The sequence below is a fragment of the Electrophorus electricus genome, chromosome 21, assembly GCF_013358815.1.
Source record: "Electrophorus electricus isolate fEleEle1 chromosome 21, fEleEle1.pri, whole genome shotgun sequence".
In the NCBI taxonomy this organism is placed as follows: domain Eukaryota; kingdom Metazoa; phylum Chordata; class Actinopteri; order Gymnotiformes; family Gymnotidae; genus Electrophorus; species Electrophorus electricus.
Genome location: NC_049555.1, coordinates 7,489,127 through 7,508,835, shown reverse-complemented (window position 1 = coordinate 7,508,835; position 19,709 = coordinate 7,489,127). Strand labels below are relative to the sequence as shown.

The following is a 19,709-nucleotide window of genomic DNA, read 5'->3' as shown; positions in this document are numbered from 1 at the left end:
AGTCCTGCCGTGATTTTGTATCATCCATTTGGGTTCATGAATTAATTCTACATGCTGGCTTGAACTATTTAGCAAACCCAGGAGGCTGTAAGAAAATCATGGGATTTTTATTTACTGAAAGTGAACTATACCTATATAACCTTGGGCAGAGTCACCGTGCCTCTACAGAATCCAATAATTCATGTCTTCTGTATGTGTGCTACTTTTCAACTTGTGCTCTGTGCACTGATTTGCATTTGGTTTGAGACTAAAAGCACTTAATTCATTCTGAAACTACAGACAACAACTAGACTTTAATTTAATTAACTACAGATATGAAGTTCAGGATTTCATGCATTAAACAAACCATTTGTAAGGAAAACCCATTACCTCTGATCTTTTACAATTAAAGAAATTAAAGGAAAATGACCTGGGGTTATGCCAGGGTTATATGATGTGGTGGTCATGAAAAACACCAAATGTTCCTGTCTCCTTGGTAACAGGTCTGTCAAAGCGTTATGCCTGTTATAATATGGGGGACCAAGGTATTTCTGTGGGATGCTGGGACACCTATCGCCATGACATTGACTGCCAGTGGATTGATGTTACTGACATCAGCCCAGGCAACTACATCATGCAGGTAGGAGTACACACCTCAGATGAACACTGGAATCTGGTATAGCTAAAGCAAGCACAGATAGGAATGACTAAGAAACAGCTTTTTGCAGTATATACTGTCTTGACATTTTTGACATTTCCTTTTTTGGTTACAATCTATAATGTATATTAGTTGACCCCTCTTTAATCCTGTAGCGTCTACAAATTCTTGAGGATTCTCTTTGATGACGGCTTTAAACAAAACATTTCTATAACAAAATCGGAGAACAAAACACAATTACAAATGTGTTTTATTTTAAAGGCAATTGCCACCTGTGTAATATGAAACCAAAACTGAGTAAAATATGAAGGCAGGGCCCTCCAGGGCACTGCGTGTGCCTGCAGGAGACGCAGTGCCTTGTAGAGGCTCCGTAGGTTTGAGTGTTATGTTCCACTTCTAAACCTTAAAGGAGGGATAACGCACAAAGCTTTTTGCCAGACTCATTTAATCAAAAATAACCCTGTTACCAGAGCAAATAATTATACCTTTTAAATTAGAATGGACCTGTATAAAGGCTTTTTTCTTTCCTAAATCACTCCTACAGTCCTTCCCTTTCATCCCAAACCTTTTTTGTTGTTGTTTAACTGTTTTAGAGACCCCGTTCTCTTCGTTTTCCTGGGAGCAGGAACAGGAAGGTTTGCCAGTGATTGAGGGCGCAGATAGGAGTAGTAATTGGAGTGAAATGGGTCTGCAGCAGTGCGCTTACTATCACGTGCTCGAGTGCGTTTGAAATGGGAGGGATTCAGCCGTCTAGTTTTAACGGCAGCTCATTACTGTTAAGGCTCAGAAAAGCACCTGGCGGTTGGAAGAGCGTGAGTCAGCATTTTCAATGCCGCGCGAAAGCTCGACACCTTTTGTTCCTGTGAACCTTAAGACGTTTCATGGAGAGTCTCATCGCTGTGAGTGATCAAACCACTACAAATTGAAGCAATACATGATGGAACGTGTTTAAAAAACAAATCAAGGTAACACAGTTTTATGCCATAACTGATTACTCTCATGTGGGGGAAAAAAACCAAAACTTTAGTGCCCATTTTTTAAAAATTCAGTTTTGACGAGTTTTTCTAGCAGCTGAGTGGTGATTCTTTTTCATTTCATCGCCACATTTAGTCACAAGATTATATGCCTACATTTTACAGTAGTGGGATGGTGATAAACATTGCATAAACCGAGACAATGACAATACCATCTTTATGATATGGTTTACAGTGGAGATCAAACGAAATCCTTACGTAATACTCAGATGTGTGTTACTATACAATGGCGCATCGTTTTAGGTTGCTATGGCATTCCCGCTACAAGAGCTGTAAAGCACGCTATAAACCAAGTTAGTGAGAGTCTGTTTCCATGTGTGCGAGTGTATGTATGTGTCATGGGATCGCTGGGCGTGCTCTGAGAAAACCTGGCCAAGCTGCGGTGCGCCGGTTTTAGGAACATGCATTTAACTGTATTGCACATGACTACCTCAAGACGAGTCTCCATGATTGCAGTCATTTAGGAATCAACACTGCAATCTGCCGCCCCTCTGTGATGAGACGGAGCTCTCAGCGTAGGAGTCATTTAAAACTCTTGTGTAATGCCAGAGAAGCAGTGCAAAATGAATGAAGCTTTGACAGTACGGCAGCATTTCAGTTAACTGTGCAAAGCCGTGTCTAAAATTCTAAGTTATAAAGCTAAAATAAAGAGATCTGCTTAATGACTGAAACGAGCAATATTCAGAAAAACCTTAATCATTAAACATTTTGTGCGTTTTAACTGCTTGTTGTCAAAGCGATATACATATTACCCTCCACATGGAAAAGGTGCAATTATAAACTAAAAACAATTAGTGTTATTAAACATAGTTAATTTTTATTAAACATGATGAGTTATTAAACATGAACAGTTACAATAAATATGAAGTTAAATTAGTCATTAAATATGAACAATTAAAACAGTTGAATCTTACAGTACTGAAAAATGGAAGCGGTCCTATTTGGCTTTGCTTTCTCCTTCATAAATGCAGCCTACTATATATGAAGAAATGAAAAAGAAGCTGGAAAAACTGTGGCAGCAACGAAGTCTTTCATTGCAAGGCACAGGCCAGCTGTGGCCCCACTGGTCCACTTTCGATGTCTGCACTACTCATGCTAAATGCAGCAAATGATAGAAATTTGAATACACTGACTATGGCTTTATGATGGGATTATTAAAATAACCTTCCTCTAAAAAGCCATGGTTAATGCGTGGTCCTTGGCTGCATGTGCAGGTTGAAGTTAACCCCTCTTTGGACATGGCCGAGTCAGACTTTGAGAATAACGTTATGCGATGCAGATGCAGGTATGATGGAGCGAGAGTCTACCTGTATGGATGTCATACTGGTAAGTGGGCAGACACTTTTTAAAAACATTTATTTAATGAAAGAAATAACTGACAGAAAAATAGTGGGAGTTAGGTGTTGATAGTTGTTGAATAGATAACCAATGAAACCGTGTGCATTTCTCTCTAATTATTTGTTAATTAGCCATATTCAGGTGAATTGTTTCTTTAAAACCAATAAGTAACAGAACTGACATTTACTGTTTAGTGTTAACTGTTTGACTTTCACAGCAGTACAGTATCCTTTGATTTTGGTTAATAGCAATGACTTACTATACTATAAAATGGGCTAAGTGCACAGTAATGGCATTTCTTTCAAGTAGCAGTATGAAGCTCAGTGCAGGCTGGTGTGCACTCATATCTGGTTCCTCTGTGGTCTCCTAGGCAATGCCTACAGTGCAGAGGTAGAGGACCTGTTTGAACACCAGCAACAGATTTCTAACAACTTCCTCTAACGGGGAGCAAAGGAACCTGGAACGCAAAAACGGGACTCTCTCTTTCATCATCCTCTCATCCCGCTTACGGACAGGGAGGAAGGGGAAGGAGGAGAATGGGGCTAGGACAAAGAGATTAGGGGCTAGGATCTTTCTGGATTGATTTAGATGAACTGGCGGTAGGGTGAATTGACACGGGAGTTGGGTGCAGTTGCAGGACTAGTTCCAACACTGGGTTTATTTCCTCTGAGATGTTCCCCTGTGTAACTGATCCTTTTACAGACTGGATGGAGAACTGCTATGTATGCAGATCCACCAGTCAGTCATTAACAGCAATACCTTTGGAGGATAAAAAGAGGAAAGGGTGTTAAGGAATTAGACTGGCCCAGAAGGGATGGGGGCATTGACAGAAAATTAAGAAGAATTAGAATAATTTTATACAGACATTGGTAATTCCCCCCATCCCCCCCCCCATAATCTTAGGGTTCAGTATGAGTGTGTAACTGTAAGACAGAACTCTCTGGGATTGTTTGCAATAATCAGAGACAAGTATCTACCAATGATTATTTATATATATTTTTTGTTGTTGCTGTGGGCCCTACAAGTGAATCTTTAGTTTTTAAAAATATGAAATTACTTTTAAAGTGATAACATTGACCAGTAAAAAAGAATAAGGCAAACAAGGCCATTAATATTAATGTAGTGCTCATACATTCAGGTTTTGCATACTTCTCTTGCTGAAGCTATTTCTGCTTACCAAATTGTGCTTTTCATAATATATTTATAAACTATATAAACATTAAGAACCCTTAGCTCAAGTTGCAGTTATTTTTTACCTCTATTGCTTGCTTTGTGTAGATTTTCTATAACAAATTTCCAGAGATTTAGATTCCTTGCACGGTTTTATTTTTGCAACTTGTATAACTTTTTCTTGTCCATTTCACTGAAAGTATGGCAGTTACATGTCAGTGGCTAAAAGCATAAAATAGATTTTAAAGTAAAGGCTATAGCACTCGAATGAGCTGGTCTTATTTCAGATTACTTTATGGACAATGAAATGCCCCATAGAGCACAGACTAATTGAGTAACAAACAGTAGAAGCACTTGTACTGTACCTCTAGTCACAGGAAAAGTTAGTTTATTTTGGTTTCCATAGAGACACTATTCAATATGCAGGCACTTAATCAACCTGGGACTAAGTGCTTTGCTGAATGGTTTGCTTGGCATCAGCCATAAGATGCTGTATCAAATCTCAATGTTTTAAACCATGGATTTCTGACTATTGAGCTATTTTAAAATTGAGAACTTTTTAAAATCAACCAACCACAAGTTGCTCTAGTACTGTATAACAAAAAATAAATAAAATGCAGCTCTAGTTTGGGAGTACCTGGTCCTGAATATCCCCTGGCCTGCAGATTTTGGTTCCTGTTCCTAAACAACACCTTGATCTAGTTAATCCAGGTGATCAAAGCTTTTAGATGCATTGGAATATTGGCACCACGTGCGCTGGAACCCAACTTTGCAAACTAGTAGTTACCAAGAGCCAATCAAATTTGTAAAACAACTAGTCTAAAGGGAAGTAGAGACCACACAGAAAAACCCTATTTTAGAGGAAGGGCAGTGCTCAGAATCTAAGAGGATGGATGCTCAGCTGCATTGGTGCTGTTTGACTTCTTGATAAATATGTATGAATATAATGTCATCATGTACAGATTTATTTGAATGATTTACATATTCTGGTTGGACAAGCTGACCTCTTTTTGATGCCTTTTTTTTTTGGTTATTGAGATTTTATATAGCCAAGAGCCGCATCTTTTTTTGAGATTGTTCTTTTAATAATACTTGAAAATAAAACACAATGTCCAATAGTTCAGATTTCAGACAATTCATTTAACAGATTTAGAGAGGTTGCTTCATCTTGAACTGAACACTAAGACCAAAGCAAGCTGTGGCTTAGATTTACTTCAACAATAGTGCTGCAAGGTGTTGTGTTTCTTTGTGCTAATGGACCTTTCACAGGTAGAGCAGATTTAAGACAAATGTATACACTACAGCAGGAACGACAGACCGACTGGCTCACTTCTTGAATCAAGCATTTCACGTCAACAAAATTAGGTGCATTCAAGTGATGGATCGGCAACAGATTCTTTAATATACAGTGGTTCATTTTAATCTTGTATTGAAAAATAAATTAAAGAATAACTTTAAAATGAAACCAAACAAGTGAAATATTACAAACATTCCAAATTCCAATGCTGCATAAGTGAGAATGGAATTGTGGTGCTCAAGGCAGATTATTTCACATATAATATATATATATATACACATAACGAAAGAATTGTTCATCTGACATTTACACAAAATCACAAAAGCATTCCTTTAAAGTTAACCGCACATTTGGCCTACCACAAAAAAACAGCCGTTCTTCCAGCTAGTGGGGGAGGGGAGGGGGGGTGTAGAGATATAGAAAATCTTAAATTACATTTATTTTCCATACACATGCCCTAGTTTAAAAAAAAAAAAATCTACACTGTACAGGATAGCATATGTTGGCTGTCACCTTGTGGATGGAATTATCAAAGAAGCAAAATGTCATTTTCTTCTTATACAGCAAGGAGATAGTAAATGTAGTTGGGTAGGCCTAAAGCGATACTGAACCAGGAAACCTCACTACCTGATGTCACCATCATTGGTACAGCTCATCCTTTGCACACAAGCTTCATAATACTGTGGAATGTACATGGATTTTGTAAATAAAAATGGAGTGGTTCTCTCAAGTATTTGTTCAAACAAAGTGTACCTAACAATAAAAAGGTGATTTAAAATTAATGGCTCCAATCTGAGACAAAGCTGGTGTAATCACCCATCAACACCACGAGTGAAACCCTTAAAGGCCTTGGTTTTGTCAGTGGAAAAGCATGCCTGCTTCCTACTGAGAGAAATGGAGAGTTGAACCGTCATCAAAATAGGTTGACCAGGGTGTCTTTCCCTGAAAATCACAAGGCGGATGCCCGTGTCTTTCACAGGTGGCGAAGCCATTGCCATTGCTAGTGTCTCGAATGTTTGGATGCGAGTACGCGCTGTACAGTGTGCGGTAAACATAGCATAAACTTTGGCTCTATGGTGGTGCGGCAAAGACGAGCTGCCGCTCGGTCAGTGCATGTGTTACTTGGCATGCTGAGCCCCACGCCCAATGAAACGAGCTCAGGCAGACTTCACCACACCTCACCTAATGCTCTCCACTTACCCATCACCCAGAGCCATCAACACCTGAGGAGAGGAAAACGAAAGTCCAGGAGGTAGGGAAGAAAAGTGGAAGGAAAGAGAGGATACAAGAAAGACAAGACAATCGAGAACAGATGATGGGGGGGAAAAGGAACGCTTAGAAGTGAATTGTAACAAATTTAAGATGAGGAAATGATGAAAGATCAGACGCACAATCATGATAGTCAAAAACATCATGAGGACAATGACTAATGCACATGTATGGGGAGTGGGGGTTTCACAGTCCTTTCCCCATAACATCAGCACACCAAGATGGGGAAGACCAACAAAACATGATAAAAGTGCCAACCTGCGTTCTACCAAAGAAGTGAACCAGGTATAAACAGCAGTTTGTCTTTAAATCCTAACCCAGCGTGGCATCGAGGCTATGCACTTATCAGGGTGGAGAAGTCTTTAAAAGGGGCAGGGTAGAGGGTGGGGCCAGTTGTGACAGCAAAGTAGGTCAGCACTAGTATTTCTTCTTCACATTGTTGTTTGAGGACAGTCTCTTCCGTGGGGTGGGCAGCAAGGTGCCCAGCACCATCTTGTTCCTGGCAACCTCAAAAAGCTTGTAGAAGACCTAAAAGTAGGAAGGAGCGTCAGCGAGGAGTGCAGAGCACAGGTGGGGCAAAACCAGAGACAAAAATGCCAGGCAGAAAGCTCACCTTTCTCGGAGTCCTCTGTTTAAACATAGAGTGAAGAGGAAAAAAGGTAAGAAATTAGAAAGAATGAGGAAAGAAGTGATGAGTAAAGGCTTCCAAAAACAAACCTCAATCTCCAACACACCGCTGATAAACATGCACTAGTACTAACGTAAATGGAGTTTCATTCTGGGGTGGGGAATTAAAAAATAAATAAATAAATAAATAAATAAATTTTAAATCAGCTGTTCTGGATATTAGGAGGGCAGGTGTTGGCTGAGATTTAAGAGAGTCCAGAGACAGGAAATGGAGAGGAGCCAAAGTGAATTTTTTTCATATTCCAAGATCAATTTCTGATATCAAACAGGGAAGCTCCCCAATCTAAAAACACACCAATCCTACACTGGGAAACTATGAATACAGATGAGGGAAAAGAGCAAATGGGAGCAGTCAAAAAGAAATGTGAATCATGGGCTAAGTGCACAGCTGAGTGCTTCAAGAGAAGAAAGAACACAAAAGATGATGGAAAGGAGAGCACTGAATGTTCTGGAACACCCACCTGTTCCCAAAGGGTTTCTGCCACCCTGTCGATGAGAACACCCACCTCCCGGAACTCCCCTGAGTATTTGATGTATGCCCAAGTGCACAGGGCCACCAGGGCCACGCCAAGGACAAGATTGCACAGCGTCGCCACAGAGTTTATGCCAACAAAGCCGGTCACCAGCGAGACCACGTACATGGCAAACATGACAGCGAAGAGCGTGGCGGGTGTCCGCGCCGCATAGAAAATGTTCTTTCCATCATTGTGCTTGACGAAGTTGATGTAAGCTTCATCCAGCTCCGCCTCCAGCTGCTCCTGGTAGCGGCGGCAGAACTCCTCCCCGCCCATCTTTTTGATGGCGCGGAATTGTCGTATGGAGGCCTGTTGGAGTTCCCGGTGGCTGCGCTCCAGGTTGCTTGGGGCAATGTACGGCTTGTCTCCACCACACACCTGCGAGGGCAGAGCTGGTGAGGTCACTACAGTATGGAAAGAGAACTAGCCTGACATGAGCTGGCTAGGAAAACAGTACCCCTCATCCATTTCTCAAAACACTCTCCACAACGATGTTGGCAAACAGTAAACCAGGCAGCCTCTTGAAATTTGGGTCACTCGCCATCAGCAACACCAGGATTGAGAGAAAATTTTTTGCATCATTGAATGACTGATGGCAAGGCATTTATATGGTAGGAAACATTTGAACCCCCCCCGGAATATCTCAAAAGTAAACAATGTAATGGAAAATAAAATGCATTTAACCTGCATTTACCTGTTCCATGCCTTTGTTGTAACTGTCTTTTGCTCCTGCAACTGCTGCAAGGTTGTTTGCCTCAGCTGTTGCCTTAAAGAAACAAGCTAATGTAAACATCTGTCTACACAAGAATCTTGTATTGTTTTTGGGTCGTTTTTTTCCACAATTGTCATTTAAAAAAAAAAAAAAAAAATTCATTCAGTCTACATGGTTGGTTGGTTGACCATTCGTAACCAAACATACCTGTAACATGGACTTTGGGTGAGGGAGCTCTTCACCCTGATAGATTCTCATGTAGGCCTGAGACCACAAAGAAGGGTTAGGACACAGATCTAAAGTGGGATTAACCAATAGACAATGCAAGATATTTAAAAGAAGACTCTTACTTTAAAATACTGTACAAGATCTCTACACGTCACTTTGGAACCCCCGATTTGTTTCTCCACCAAGTTCTCCGGAGCCAGCAGCAACGGGATCAGACTGACTAGCTCCTTTTTGAATTCATCATCAATGTCTGTGTAAAAAAAGAAAGGGGGGGGGGGGGGAGGACACTAAACTTGTCATAGCATGACCCACATGTGGATTTAAATAAAGAGTAAATTAATAATTCAAGTTAAGAGACCTGTGCTCAAAATACAACATAACAGATGGAAGTTTGCATTTGTTCTAGAAAGTGCCAATGTATCTCTGAGTAAAATGTGTCATGAGCTGGCAAGTTCCCCCTGTAATCATGCTGACAAGCATTTCAAATTCTTTGCTGCAAAGTTGCTCTGATCTGTGATTGCAACAGACAGCCTCTAGGGGGCAGACATTCCTTACCTTTCAACCTGCCATCAAAGTGAGGGTTTGTGGCCACTTTGAGGCCAGGGTGCGGAAGGAGAAAGCAGTTGATGTTGGAGAAGCAGGAGTGGATGTGTTTACGAACATTCTGTAGCTCCTCATGTTGGTTCTGCTTCACCTGAGTGCATTTAAAAAGTACAAATATATATATATATATATATATATAAATAAAAAAGGTGATGAGTTCTATACCTTCCTTTGACATCACATCACATGAGGCAAACTGAAATTCAGTTCTGCCATAATGCATATATGCAAGTTTACATGGAATGTGTGAGACAGCAAGGTGTGCAGAAAAGAAACAGTTAACACAGCAACAAACATTCCCTGAAGGACACGTGGAGGGCATAGGTTATGGTTCATAGACACATTGACAGTAGTTACTTCTTTGAGAACAGCCCATGTAGGTAGGGTTACCACACAGAGCAGCAACTACACTTTTGACTGATTCACTTAAGATCTCTAGAAATTTGTAGAAAAAAATAAATGCATCATACTTGTAATCTTTTCTCAAGAAACTTGTTTCCACCTTCCAGACCATATTCGTGTTCATATGGATAACTCCAGTCTCTTATGAGAAACATTAGTGACTATGAATAGAAGAAAAAGATTCACTTAGTTATTACACTACATATAACTAGAGGGAAAAATTCAAGAAAAATACTACAATTTAACTATTAGACACTACTGAATCCATGGTATGCAGAGTTAGGCGAATGACCAATAAAACAATTAAACTAATGAATGATCATACTTGGAATGGCTTCTGGTAGATTTCTTCCATAGCGAGTCTTCCATATTCTGTGAAAAGCTACAAGAAATAAAACAGCTGAACAAGGTTGGCATACATTAACACATCCAATCACCACAAATTAAAGGTCTTTGTGTTTTCCATTATTTGTAAGGGAACATGGTCGGGAACCTAAACAGTAATGTAAGGCAAGTTTATTAACATGGCACATACACAAGGCAACTCAAGGTGCTTAACAAAAGTTTTTTTAAAAACAAACACCACAAAACACTTGATTATTACAAAAAGGTATTTTGATTAAACCTCAATTATAAATACAATACTGAAAGATTTAAAGTATATAATAGGATTAAGAACAGAGATAAACCAGAAAATTTAAAAGTCCAACATAGTAAAATAGAGAGCTGCAGAGCTAGTCTTAGTGCTCAGTTAAACTGAACAATGACTTTTTTGCTTTGCAAACAAATAGGTGGACCTTATTGTGCGTTCTAATTTGCGTGTGAATTTGAATCTGTTTTTAGAATTATTTCCATCACATATGGTTAAGTGTGAAACGTTTACATTATTTATATTTACTCATAAATTATGTTATTACAAATGTACTTTTAAAATGGAAGTAAGAGTTTTTGCATCCATTTGGACTCAATAACATTCCCCCTCAGGGAACAGCTGTAGTCTGAATGTAGAAAGGGTCCACTTTCCTTGGTACTGCTTTTCCATACTACTTACAATAACATATGTATACTGGAGTGGGGGGGGGGTCTATGGGTGATGGAGAAATTCTGAAAACATTTGGATTCAGCATGGAAAAATATATAAATAACCAGTTTTTTGAGTTTCACTGTTGAACAGAGGCACAAGAGAACAGAGAATGTTTAGTCAAGATTTAAAAATAACTACATTTGGGGTACATCCAAGTTCTTCTGGAAGTTGGTTGCAGTTGAACACAACGCAAGATGAGATGCGTTACAGTAATGTTACAAAGCCCAACTCACCTGGAGATGCTGAAGATCGTCCTCCTGCACATTCTGAGATAAATTGTAAACCTACAGATACAATATATAGAGAGTCAAGGGGGATGCACGGATGCTCAGCCCCTCATCTGTTCATTCGTTAGCGACGCCACAGGTGTATAACAGTGGTGTGGAAAGGCAGACCTGCACAGAGCTGGTCATGGTGCTGAGGGCGAAGAGCGTGGCACAGTCCTTGATGGTTGACTGGCTGTCGAAGGCTCCCTGTGTGTCGATGAGAAGCACAGCCACCTGTAGACACAGGTCCACCGGCCAACTTAAAGGCTGACCTCTTACACCCTACCCAGTGCAGTAGGGTCAGGGTTCAACATAACCCAACTGTACGCTATACGCATTGTGAGATTTCTCAAGCGATTTCAAAATTTGTAGCCACTTATCTGCCTTGTTAGGATATTCCCTAAAAACTTTGCAGAACATCTCTGGTACAGAGGAGTCAGAATCGACACATGAGGCAATGAAGCTGCAGACTCACTTTGCTTTGTATTCATGTTTCGTCATTTTCATGCACACCTTGCTCCGACATTGTCAGCAGATAATATCACTGTTTTTGTTTTTTTTTTGACTGGACGCAACACATGGCCTTTTCCATTTTTGCATTAGTAGGGGTTAAATATTCAAGTTAACAGTTCTGCAGTCTTATTGTCTCTATTGCCCATGCTCCATCCTACAGGTAATCATAATTCACAGCCTACTAATCGGCATTAGTTACAGCCATACAATGGGGAATGTGCCATGCATTCTGCAGGCCTTTGCTGTCTTACCGTGCTTCCGTCTGGCTTCTCAACCACAAACACCTCACTCCAGGCCAGGATGCCAGTGGTCTCCCTCTCGCAGCCACCCCTCCAGGTGAAGCCCGTCAAAGGCTCGTTGTCTCCACCCAGCCACCTGCCAGACGTCTGGGGGAGCAGGAAGCAGGTTAGAGCATAAGCACAGCTTGACTTCAATGCTAATTGTTTAAAGCTCTTTAATACAATCACTTGATACATAAACTGTATGCTGCATGTAAAAAAGACACAACAAACCCAAACGCCACCTCACTAGTTACAGAACTGTGGAAATCAAGCAGATCTTTCAGCTTTCTTCAGGTGCTGAATATGCGCTAGGACAACACCACATGCACAACTAGAGCCAAATTAGCACTTACGCAGGTTGAGATGTTTCACTTTAAAACAGTGTGTTTGAAAAACAATATAGTTTATATGGTTTAAAACAAACAAACAAATGAAAACTTGGTGCAAATTGTTGTTATTTTATCTGAGGACACCAACATGTTACCAGGTTTGCCATAAACGTTTTGTGGGGTTAAAGTACAGCAACCCTTGTCTCTCCCATTTAGAGTAGAGGGACGCACACATGCACCAACCATTCAAAAACACACGTTCTTGACTCCACAGTGAAACTGTGCTCAACTCAGGGGTCACTATAGAGGCAAAGACAGGATATTTCAGGTATTAACAGATGCTTCACAGCAACAGTATGAAGGTGCTGTGAGCACTGAGCTGACAGGAGAGCTGGGTGTGCAGGGCATGGCAGTGAATACTTCCTGTCAGTGGTCAGCATACTTTAATGTTATTACACACACCCATCCCAAAACACCACCAGCCTGGCCAGAGGAAAGGCACAGAGGCACTCCACTTTGTGGCAACTAAAAAGGCTGTATTCCAGCAAGAAGCCAGCCACAGAGCAGACAGTAACCACCAAATGGGATTAAACGGATTCTAAACGTATCGGTTATGAGGAGGCGATTAGTAGATGGGTGTGTTGCAAGAGAATATGAAAGATGCTGTAGAGAAACTTATTTTGGGTCATTCAGCACTTTAAACAGAGGTTGACACTCATGACTGATGCACTGCCACATGTTGGAGAGGATAGTAATTTAAGAACTTAGTCATTTTTATGTAATAATTTTAGACCCAGGTAATTCTTAGTAAGTGAGTTTATTTTTAAGAAATTATTTTACTAGCCCTAATTATCTTCTACTAAAAATGTCAAGGGGGGAAGGGGGGAAAAAAAAACAAAACAAAAAAAAAAACAAAAACCGCTCCACAAAACAAATGACTTTTTGCTTTTAAAAGCAACACTGGATGTGCACTAGCAACTCAACACAAAAGTGAGTGAACAAACAGCACATCAGAACTTTTTCTTCGCAGCTCAGAGACGTCATAGCCATACATAATAAATTGGATCATATATTATACTGGGCATAACCCTAAGAAAGGCAGAGAATGCCAGGGCAAGCTTGACGGAGGTCCAACAAGGAAACACTGCTTCATTTCATACCACTAGCACGCATGCTCTAAATAACCTCTCCCAAGGCACACGACCTACAAATCAGAAGCCCTCATGGATAGATGGGGCACATCATGCTACTGGTCACGGGAAGCCTAGAGGAATAAGGAAGCATGGATTTCACGAACTATTGTGAATCCACTGACTCCAGGACTGGCCTTCCCTTTACACAGAGCTTAAGCCAAACATGAAGGTTTTAAAGATCTGTCGTCACCACCACTGGGATATTCTGCTTAAGCCCGTTACAGGCCGTGCTGCCCCTCACCTGGCTGTACATGTAGCGGAGCATGAAGTCCAGCAGGAAAGACTTGCCCTTGCGGAATGCTCCGGCGACGGACACCACCACCACATCGAGGTCACGGACATGCTCCATCAGCAGGAGGCGCTCCAGAGCCTGCTCGTCCAGCGCAAACTCATGGGCATCCTCGTCTGCCACAACGATCTGCACGGGCCTGGGACCCATCTCCTCGACCTCCAGCAGGGGCTCGTCATCCGATTCATCCACGCCCATCTCTCGAGGGACCTCTTCCACCCCACTGACACCTGCCCCGGAGACCCACAGATGACACTTTATTGAAGTAAAACAGCCCCAGCACAGTACAGGGGCACATTAACATTCCAGCCAGGACAGGGTTGCTTCAGCTCCGTGTGCACTGGGGATTCAAATACATCACTGGTGCAAGAAAGATGAGGCAAGCGAGGGAAGGCTTTCGCTTTGTGCCTTTCTTTATATTTTATAGTGTTCTATACGTTTTGCAGTGTAACTATTATACTTAAGTAAAACCATTTAAAAACAAAAACAAACAGAGGGTTAAGTTCTAAAACCAGCTGGGCATACATAAGCTTAACTCGGGGACACAGGGCTATGGAAGATCAAGATTGTGAACAGTACCATTTTCAAGTAGGCAAGTGCCTATACATGCAGTGTAGTATTCTCAGCCAAAAAAGCATGCACACGCACGTGTCCAGGCAGTTCGATGCTAACGAAACAGATGGGCAGGTCTCAGACCTGCTGGGACTAGCCCACAGCTCCCCTCTATAAACAGACGGGCAGCTCTCAGACCTGCTGGGTCTAGCCCATATCTACCCTCTCTAAAGAAAATGGCTGCTGCACTGTTCAAATGTGCAGAGCCTGGCCCGAAGGCAGGACCAGCTTCCAGCAGGCCAGGACAAAAACGCATGACACTGTCAGGCTCAGCGGTAATCTGGTAAAGTTCTTGGATGCTGCCTGTAATGGTCAGCCGTTCTTAGCATTCCTGCAATCACATAAATGAATACCAGGAACAAAGCAGCCTGGAGCACAGTGTAAAGAAGCTGCTGTCCACTCCACGACATCCCTAACTGTGTGGCAGAATGAAAACCAGCCCATGCCGGCCTCTGTACCCCAGCGGACACCACAGTAATACACACAAAAAGCACAAGGCACACAATTTGAAGTCTTCAGTGACTATGTGCAACCAATGAGACACTGGAAGGGCCTGTACTAGTGACTGAACAGCTACAATAATGAGCCAAATCATTTTGTGGCTAGGCAGTAATGAGGGGGAAGGATAATTGGCTTCAATGCAGTTGGAGTGAAAAACTTTCTGCTGATGTTTGGAATTTGTGCTGTTAGTTAGATGTTTGGCTGAAATAAGTTTGTGACTGTACAATTCTTTTGCATTTTGCTCAAGGTTGCAGGATAGGACATCAGCTCTGAGTAGAGAACAAATAACAGGAAGATCCATTTTGTTAGGGATGCACTGAAATTAAAATACTGGGCCAGTACAGACACCTGATACATGGATATAGGCATCAAACCTTGGCAAGACCAATATTTTGGATACATTACATCTGTGTGTATACATGAACCATAAGTCAACTGGTCAATCCAAATTGCCTAAACCTTTAAGAGTGACAAAGCTGTTTGTGGATAGCCACCAACTCTTCTATAAAACTCTACAACTGTTGGATTCAGCAAAGCTGACAGGGGAAAGTATTACACCATTATGGATAATAAACTGCCGACCATATAATCAGTAGTTACCTTTCTTTTCAAATGTAATCCTTGTTTTAAAAGGAAACAAAGCCCCAGGTAGGTTAGTGCCCAATATTACAATACGTGGGGGTGAAAAGCCCAGTCATTCACGCAAGAGGGTCAGAACAGTGGTACAATAATTTCACACGTTGCTGCTTTCATCACGTGATTTTCTTGAGCTCGGTACATGCAAGAGACCAGTTTGCCAATCCTCAAGCATTTAGTATATGCCATAAAGTTGTTTAGTCAACGATGGGTCAAAACAAGTCATCAGACTCCAACCACTGTTGGTGCTATGCTTAAAGTCCTAACAGCTGCAGAAAATTTGAATAAAATGCATTAGACCTCATCGTATAGTGGTAGCGCAGTGGTTAAGGGACTTGACGTCGTCACCGTTGGGCCCCTGAGCAAGGCCCTTAACCTTCAATTGCTCAAGTTGCACTCAGTGGTAACTAAGTCGTGTTTTGTTGTTGTTGTTGTTGTTTTTTAAGCGTCAGCTAAATGCCATAAATGTAAATCGTATTCTACAGGCATGGTGAACTGATTTGACCTGAAAACAGCGGGTCGACCCGTCGATCTCTAAAACACACTGTCAGGATGGTTAGCAACAAAACTCATGAAAATTAAGGACCCACAGCCGCGAAAAGAAACAGAACGGCCCCGCATGTTTATATTCTTGTGAGTTTTTAAGAATATAGCCTAGATTGGATGGAGGCACCAACACTCGCTTTTCCGCCATGCGGTTTGGATGCACTGGCGCCAGGGCAAGCGCGCTGAAACACTGCAGGCTCGCTGCTTGCTTTACCGGACAGGCGCACGTGCTGTGTCGAGTGAATTTCCACCGCGCGGACAGGCGACCGTTAGCCACCATTCAAAAAAAACAAAACACCGTTCATTACAACATGTTCGCACACTTAAAAGTTTTAAGGTAGTTAGTTATCCGGATTTCGTCAGCATGCCATTTCGACAATCGCCCCCCCCCCCCCCAGACACTTTTCTACAACAAACCCTGGACAAATGCATTACGAGACATAGGCCTCACTTCATAAAGCATCGAATTCGTTAGGCATGTATGCTAGGTTAGTTAGCTAGCGTTAGCTACATATTAGATATGCTAGAGAGAGCGAGAGAGAGAGCGCGCGAGAGAGAGAGCGAGAGAGAGAGCGCGAGAGAGGAGAGACATTAGCCTAGCTTGCGTTAACAACATAGCTAGCTAAAATATCGAAAATAATTGCAGCCAAGCTACAAAAGCAGCCAGCTACATTCCAATTTACACAAATTGGAAATATTTGTCATATAACCTAGCTAGCTAGCTAACTAACCGTTCACTAGGTTACCCACTTTGCTCGTTGACAAATCAATGGCCGGCGGGTGGTGGAAAGCAGCAAAACGACAAGTGATGTGCATCTAGTTGTACACCGCCTTAGCTTGCCATTAGCTTAACCTAGTTATCCAAAATAAGTCCGCTAACGTTAGCAGCAGGTATTAATAAAAACGAGCTGCTCAGAAACCAACACGTCTGCTGTTTTATGCACGCAGTAGCTACGTTGCCTAACTTAGCCAAAACATGTCGGGACACTGACTAGAGACTCACCAACACCAGTGTTACGGGGCAGTGATCCTTTCGATCTTTCCATCTTGGCCGCAGATCAAAGCCAGCGGGTGCACTAGACACCTCTGTAGTCTTAACAGCCAGCATCGCCTAGCATCTAACGCTAGCTAGTCAAATGAAGTCGAACAGATTTTCAGGTCTGCTTATAAAAAAATCACATCCGATTATTACATATACTAAATAATTATCCTCCGTCTAAATCTTACCTTCGATAAAGACGTTGCTTTTGCAATTTAGACCAGAGTGATTCCGATGCTCCAACCTGCTCTTCTCCGCCATCTTCACCCCGCGTCCAAAATAATCCACTTCGCCTGACGTCACACGCTTCGCTTTCATCCTGCCTCTTTAACAGGTTCACGCGCAGGCCTTTTTTCCCGCGAGGTCCTAAGTGAAGACGCCACACTAAACATAAGAGCGCACGTTTTTTGCAGCTTCTAGCTGTGGGCGCAGTGTACTGTAGTAAGGGATGTAGAGAGATTCCAAATTGTAAAGTACACAGAGTTGCCAGAGACACGGAACGTTTCGGACACAGGCCCGTTATCAGGTGTGCAAGCTGTCAAAGTCAAACAAACAAAGTCAAAGTGCACAGGACCCCGTTTTGACTCACAACTCCCTAAGCCAAACAGTTGCAGTATACTAGCTATATTATAAACATTTAGTTAATGCTGTATGTATAACTGAAAACTTTTAACATTTTAATTGCACTTATGGCAGAATATAATTATGTGAGAAACTTACTACATGTTTAGTTCATTTTGAGTTGTGCTACACTTTCAGCCCACATGTTTTTCCGACTGGCTCATTTCCCAGGCGCCTTTAGATATGTTAGATATTTTAAAAATGTATGTGAAATTATCAAAGAATTTTGTTTATATAATAGGACTTACTTCCTTCTCATAGTTGTTTAACACTTGGAGGACAGGTTCAACCAAGCTGATAAGTGTATGTAATGATTTTATTGCCTTGAACATTGTAACAGGTCCACTCAGTGAAACTTGGGCTTATTTTTATTTCCTTTTCTTATTAATTTTATCAGAGAGAATGAGAGATGCATGCAGACACACACACACACACACACACACACATTTAAAAACATGGAAAAACATGTTTTTCAAGCCTCCAGCAAATTTCAGGTCAATAGTCCACTGAGGTCAGTGTGGGTTAGGTTAGTTATGGATTTGATTGTTTGGAAAGTAGTGGTGTCTGAAAAGGTCTTGCAAAACAAATCTAAGAGCTTCCAGTGTTTATAAAGCTTTTCAGAGTTCATTTTAAAAAGTGCAGAGGATGTGAGGACAACATTCACTGAACATGGTTGTGACCATCTCCTTTTCTTCTAAAGATTGGGAGCCATTTACACTGATGTGTGACTGATCTGTGATCAAGAAATCAGACACTATTTACAAAACACTGATCAGAACTTCTGGACATCAATCTTAAAATTGTTTAATCCTTTTCTTTTCCATTTTGATCGACCTCTCCTCTAACTGTTTTCAATCTTTCAACTTGTTGGTTGTTGTAAAAGTGTTTTATACTTTTGTCCAAAGAGAAATACTCATACTGCCAATTTTAGGTGGTGCTGTATTGGCCTGCTTGTTTTGTTCAATCGCTGTCGTTGCTATGGAGATGGGGTGGATGTTGAGGGAGGAGATGAGGGGTGTACCAAGACATGTACTGACAGGGGCTGACTTGAGTGACAATGAAGCCTCAATCAAACTGTGAGATTTCAAGCAGTCCGGGGCACTTTTTTAACTCAGACACAATAATACATGCAGGTCTTACTTTACAGACGTTCAGAAGAAGCCTATAAACGACAACCATACAACCATACAACAACCAAGATTATACAGTACATTCAGCCACCTCTGTACAACAAAATGTTAGGGGTTTTTTTCTGTAATGAATAATGCTTTTGCATAATATTCATAGTTATAGACAAGATAAAATGTTTCAATGAAAGCTACTGACCAAGGCAACAGATGAGCTTCATTTAGGAGACGAATAAATCAAATAGCCGTAGCATTTTTGAGTACTCTGCCACAATTAGCATCACCCACCCCAAAAAGCGCACCCTCACACACGTATGTAAAAGCAACTATATTTCTATATTCAAAATGAAACTCAGTCGCACCATTTAGCCATAATCCTTGCTGAAAACAGATCTTAAATAGCAGTGAAGCATGGAGGAGAGGCAGTGCTGAATCAACCTTGATCAATAGCAACATCAGCACTGGGGAAATGAAGGCCACAGTGGCTCTCTTGCACACAGTGCTGTCCAACGAGTCCGCATCCGTCCGGACTGGCTAATAGACCAGAGGTGACAGGTGCAGTCCCAGCGGGATTAAGATTTTACACCACTCCTCACGTCACTTCCCAAGGAAATGTTAGCACATGTATAGGTTTTTGGGGAATATGTGAGATGGACAGCAATAGAGTTTTTATATGCTTCCAAAAATAAGTTACCTACAATGAAAGGCTAGTGAACCTGTTTGTTTTTGGGAGATATGCTGATAGCAGCCAGTCCAGAAGTATGATGATTATCAAACTGA

At 41.4% G+C, this 19,709-nt stretch overlaps 2 protein-coding genes across 6 annotated transcripts in view; one reads left to right on the top strand and one right to left on the bottom strand.

The window, feature by feature from the left end:
- Positions 1-3,883, top strand: part of LOC113575715 (lysyl oxidase homolog 4-like) — a 22,136-nt gene extending 18,253 nt beyond the window's left edge. The window contains exons 14-16 of the mRNA XM_027007369.2: positions 483-619; positions 2,886-2,997; positions 3,380-3,883. Coding sequence (XP_026863170.2) covers positions 483-619; positions 2,886-2,997; positions 3,380-3,450 — 320 coding nt within the window. The 3' untranslated portion in view covers positions 3,451-3,883. The remainder of the gene's footprint in view (positions 1-482; positions 620-2,885; positions 2,998-3,379) is intronic.
- Positions 3,884-5,558: 1,675 nt separating this feature from the next.
- Positions 5,559-17,488, bottom strand: LOC113575716 (atlastin-2-like). 5 transcript variants are annotated; one of them, XM_027007373.2, is made up of 14 exons: positions 17,370-17,488; positions 13,800-14,077; positions 12,007-12,141; positions 11,372-11,476; positions 11,210-11,260; positions 10,218-10,274; positions 9,961-10,053; positions 9,443-9,581; positions 9,010-9,137; positions 8,867-8,923; positions 8,642-8,713; positions 7,894-8,325; positions 7,359-7,373; positions 5,559-7,273 (listed from the first exon to the last, which is right to left on the bottom strand). In XM_027007373.2, exons 1-14 carry the CDS (start codon positions 17,440-17,442, stop codon positions 7,163-7,165), a joined length of 1,746 nt encoding a protein of 581 aa, XP_026863174.2. In that variant the 5' UTR covers positions 17,443-17,488; the 3' UTR covers positions 5,559-7,162. The 5 variants fall into 5 exon arrangements, 4 of the variants coding, with proteins under 4 accessions (XP_026863174.2, XP_026863175.2, XP_026863173.2 ...); XM_027007374.2 differs by lacking the exon at positions 7,359-7,373; XM_027007372.2 differs by adding an exon at positions 17,146-17,270 and having other exon boundaries at positions 7,181-8,325; positions 17,370-17,454.
- Positions 17,489-19,709: the final 2,221 nt, after the last annotated feature.

Bases quoted from the DNA above. Each gene is read 5' to 3' on its own strand.
- LOC113575716 (XM_027007370.2), bottom strand. From the start codon at position 17,442: ATGGCGGAGAAGAGCAGGTTGGAGCATCGGAATCACTCTGGTCTAAAT. The intron at 14,078-17,369 runs GTAAGATTTAGA...TCTCCGGGGCAG, and splicing joins AAGCAACGTCTTTATCGAAG to GTGTCAGTGGGGTGGAAGAG. The intron at 8,714-8,866 runs GTATGTTTGGTT...TGTTTCTTTAAG, and splicing joins ACCCAAAGTCCATGTTACAG to GCAACAGCTGAGGCAAACAA.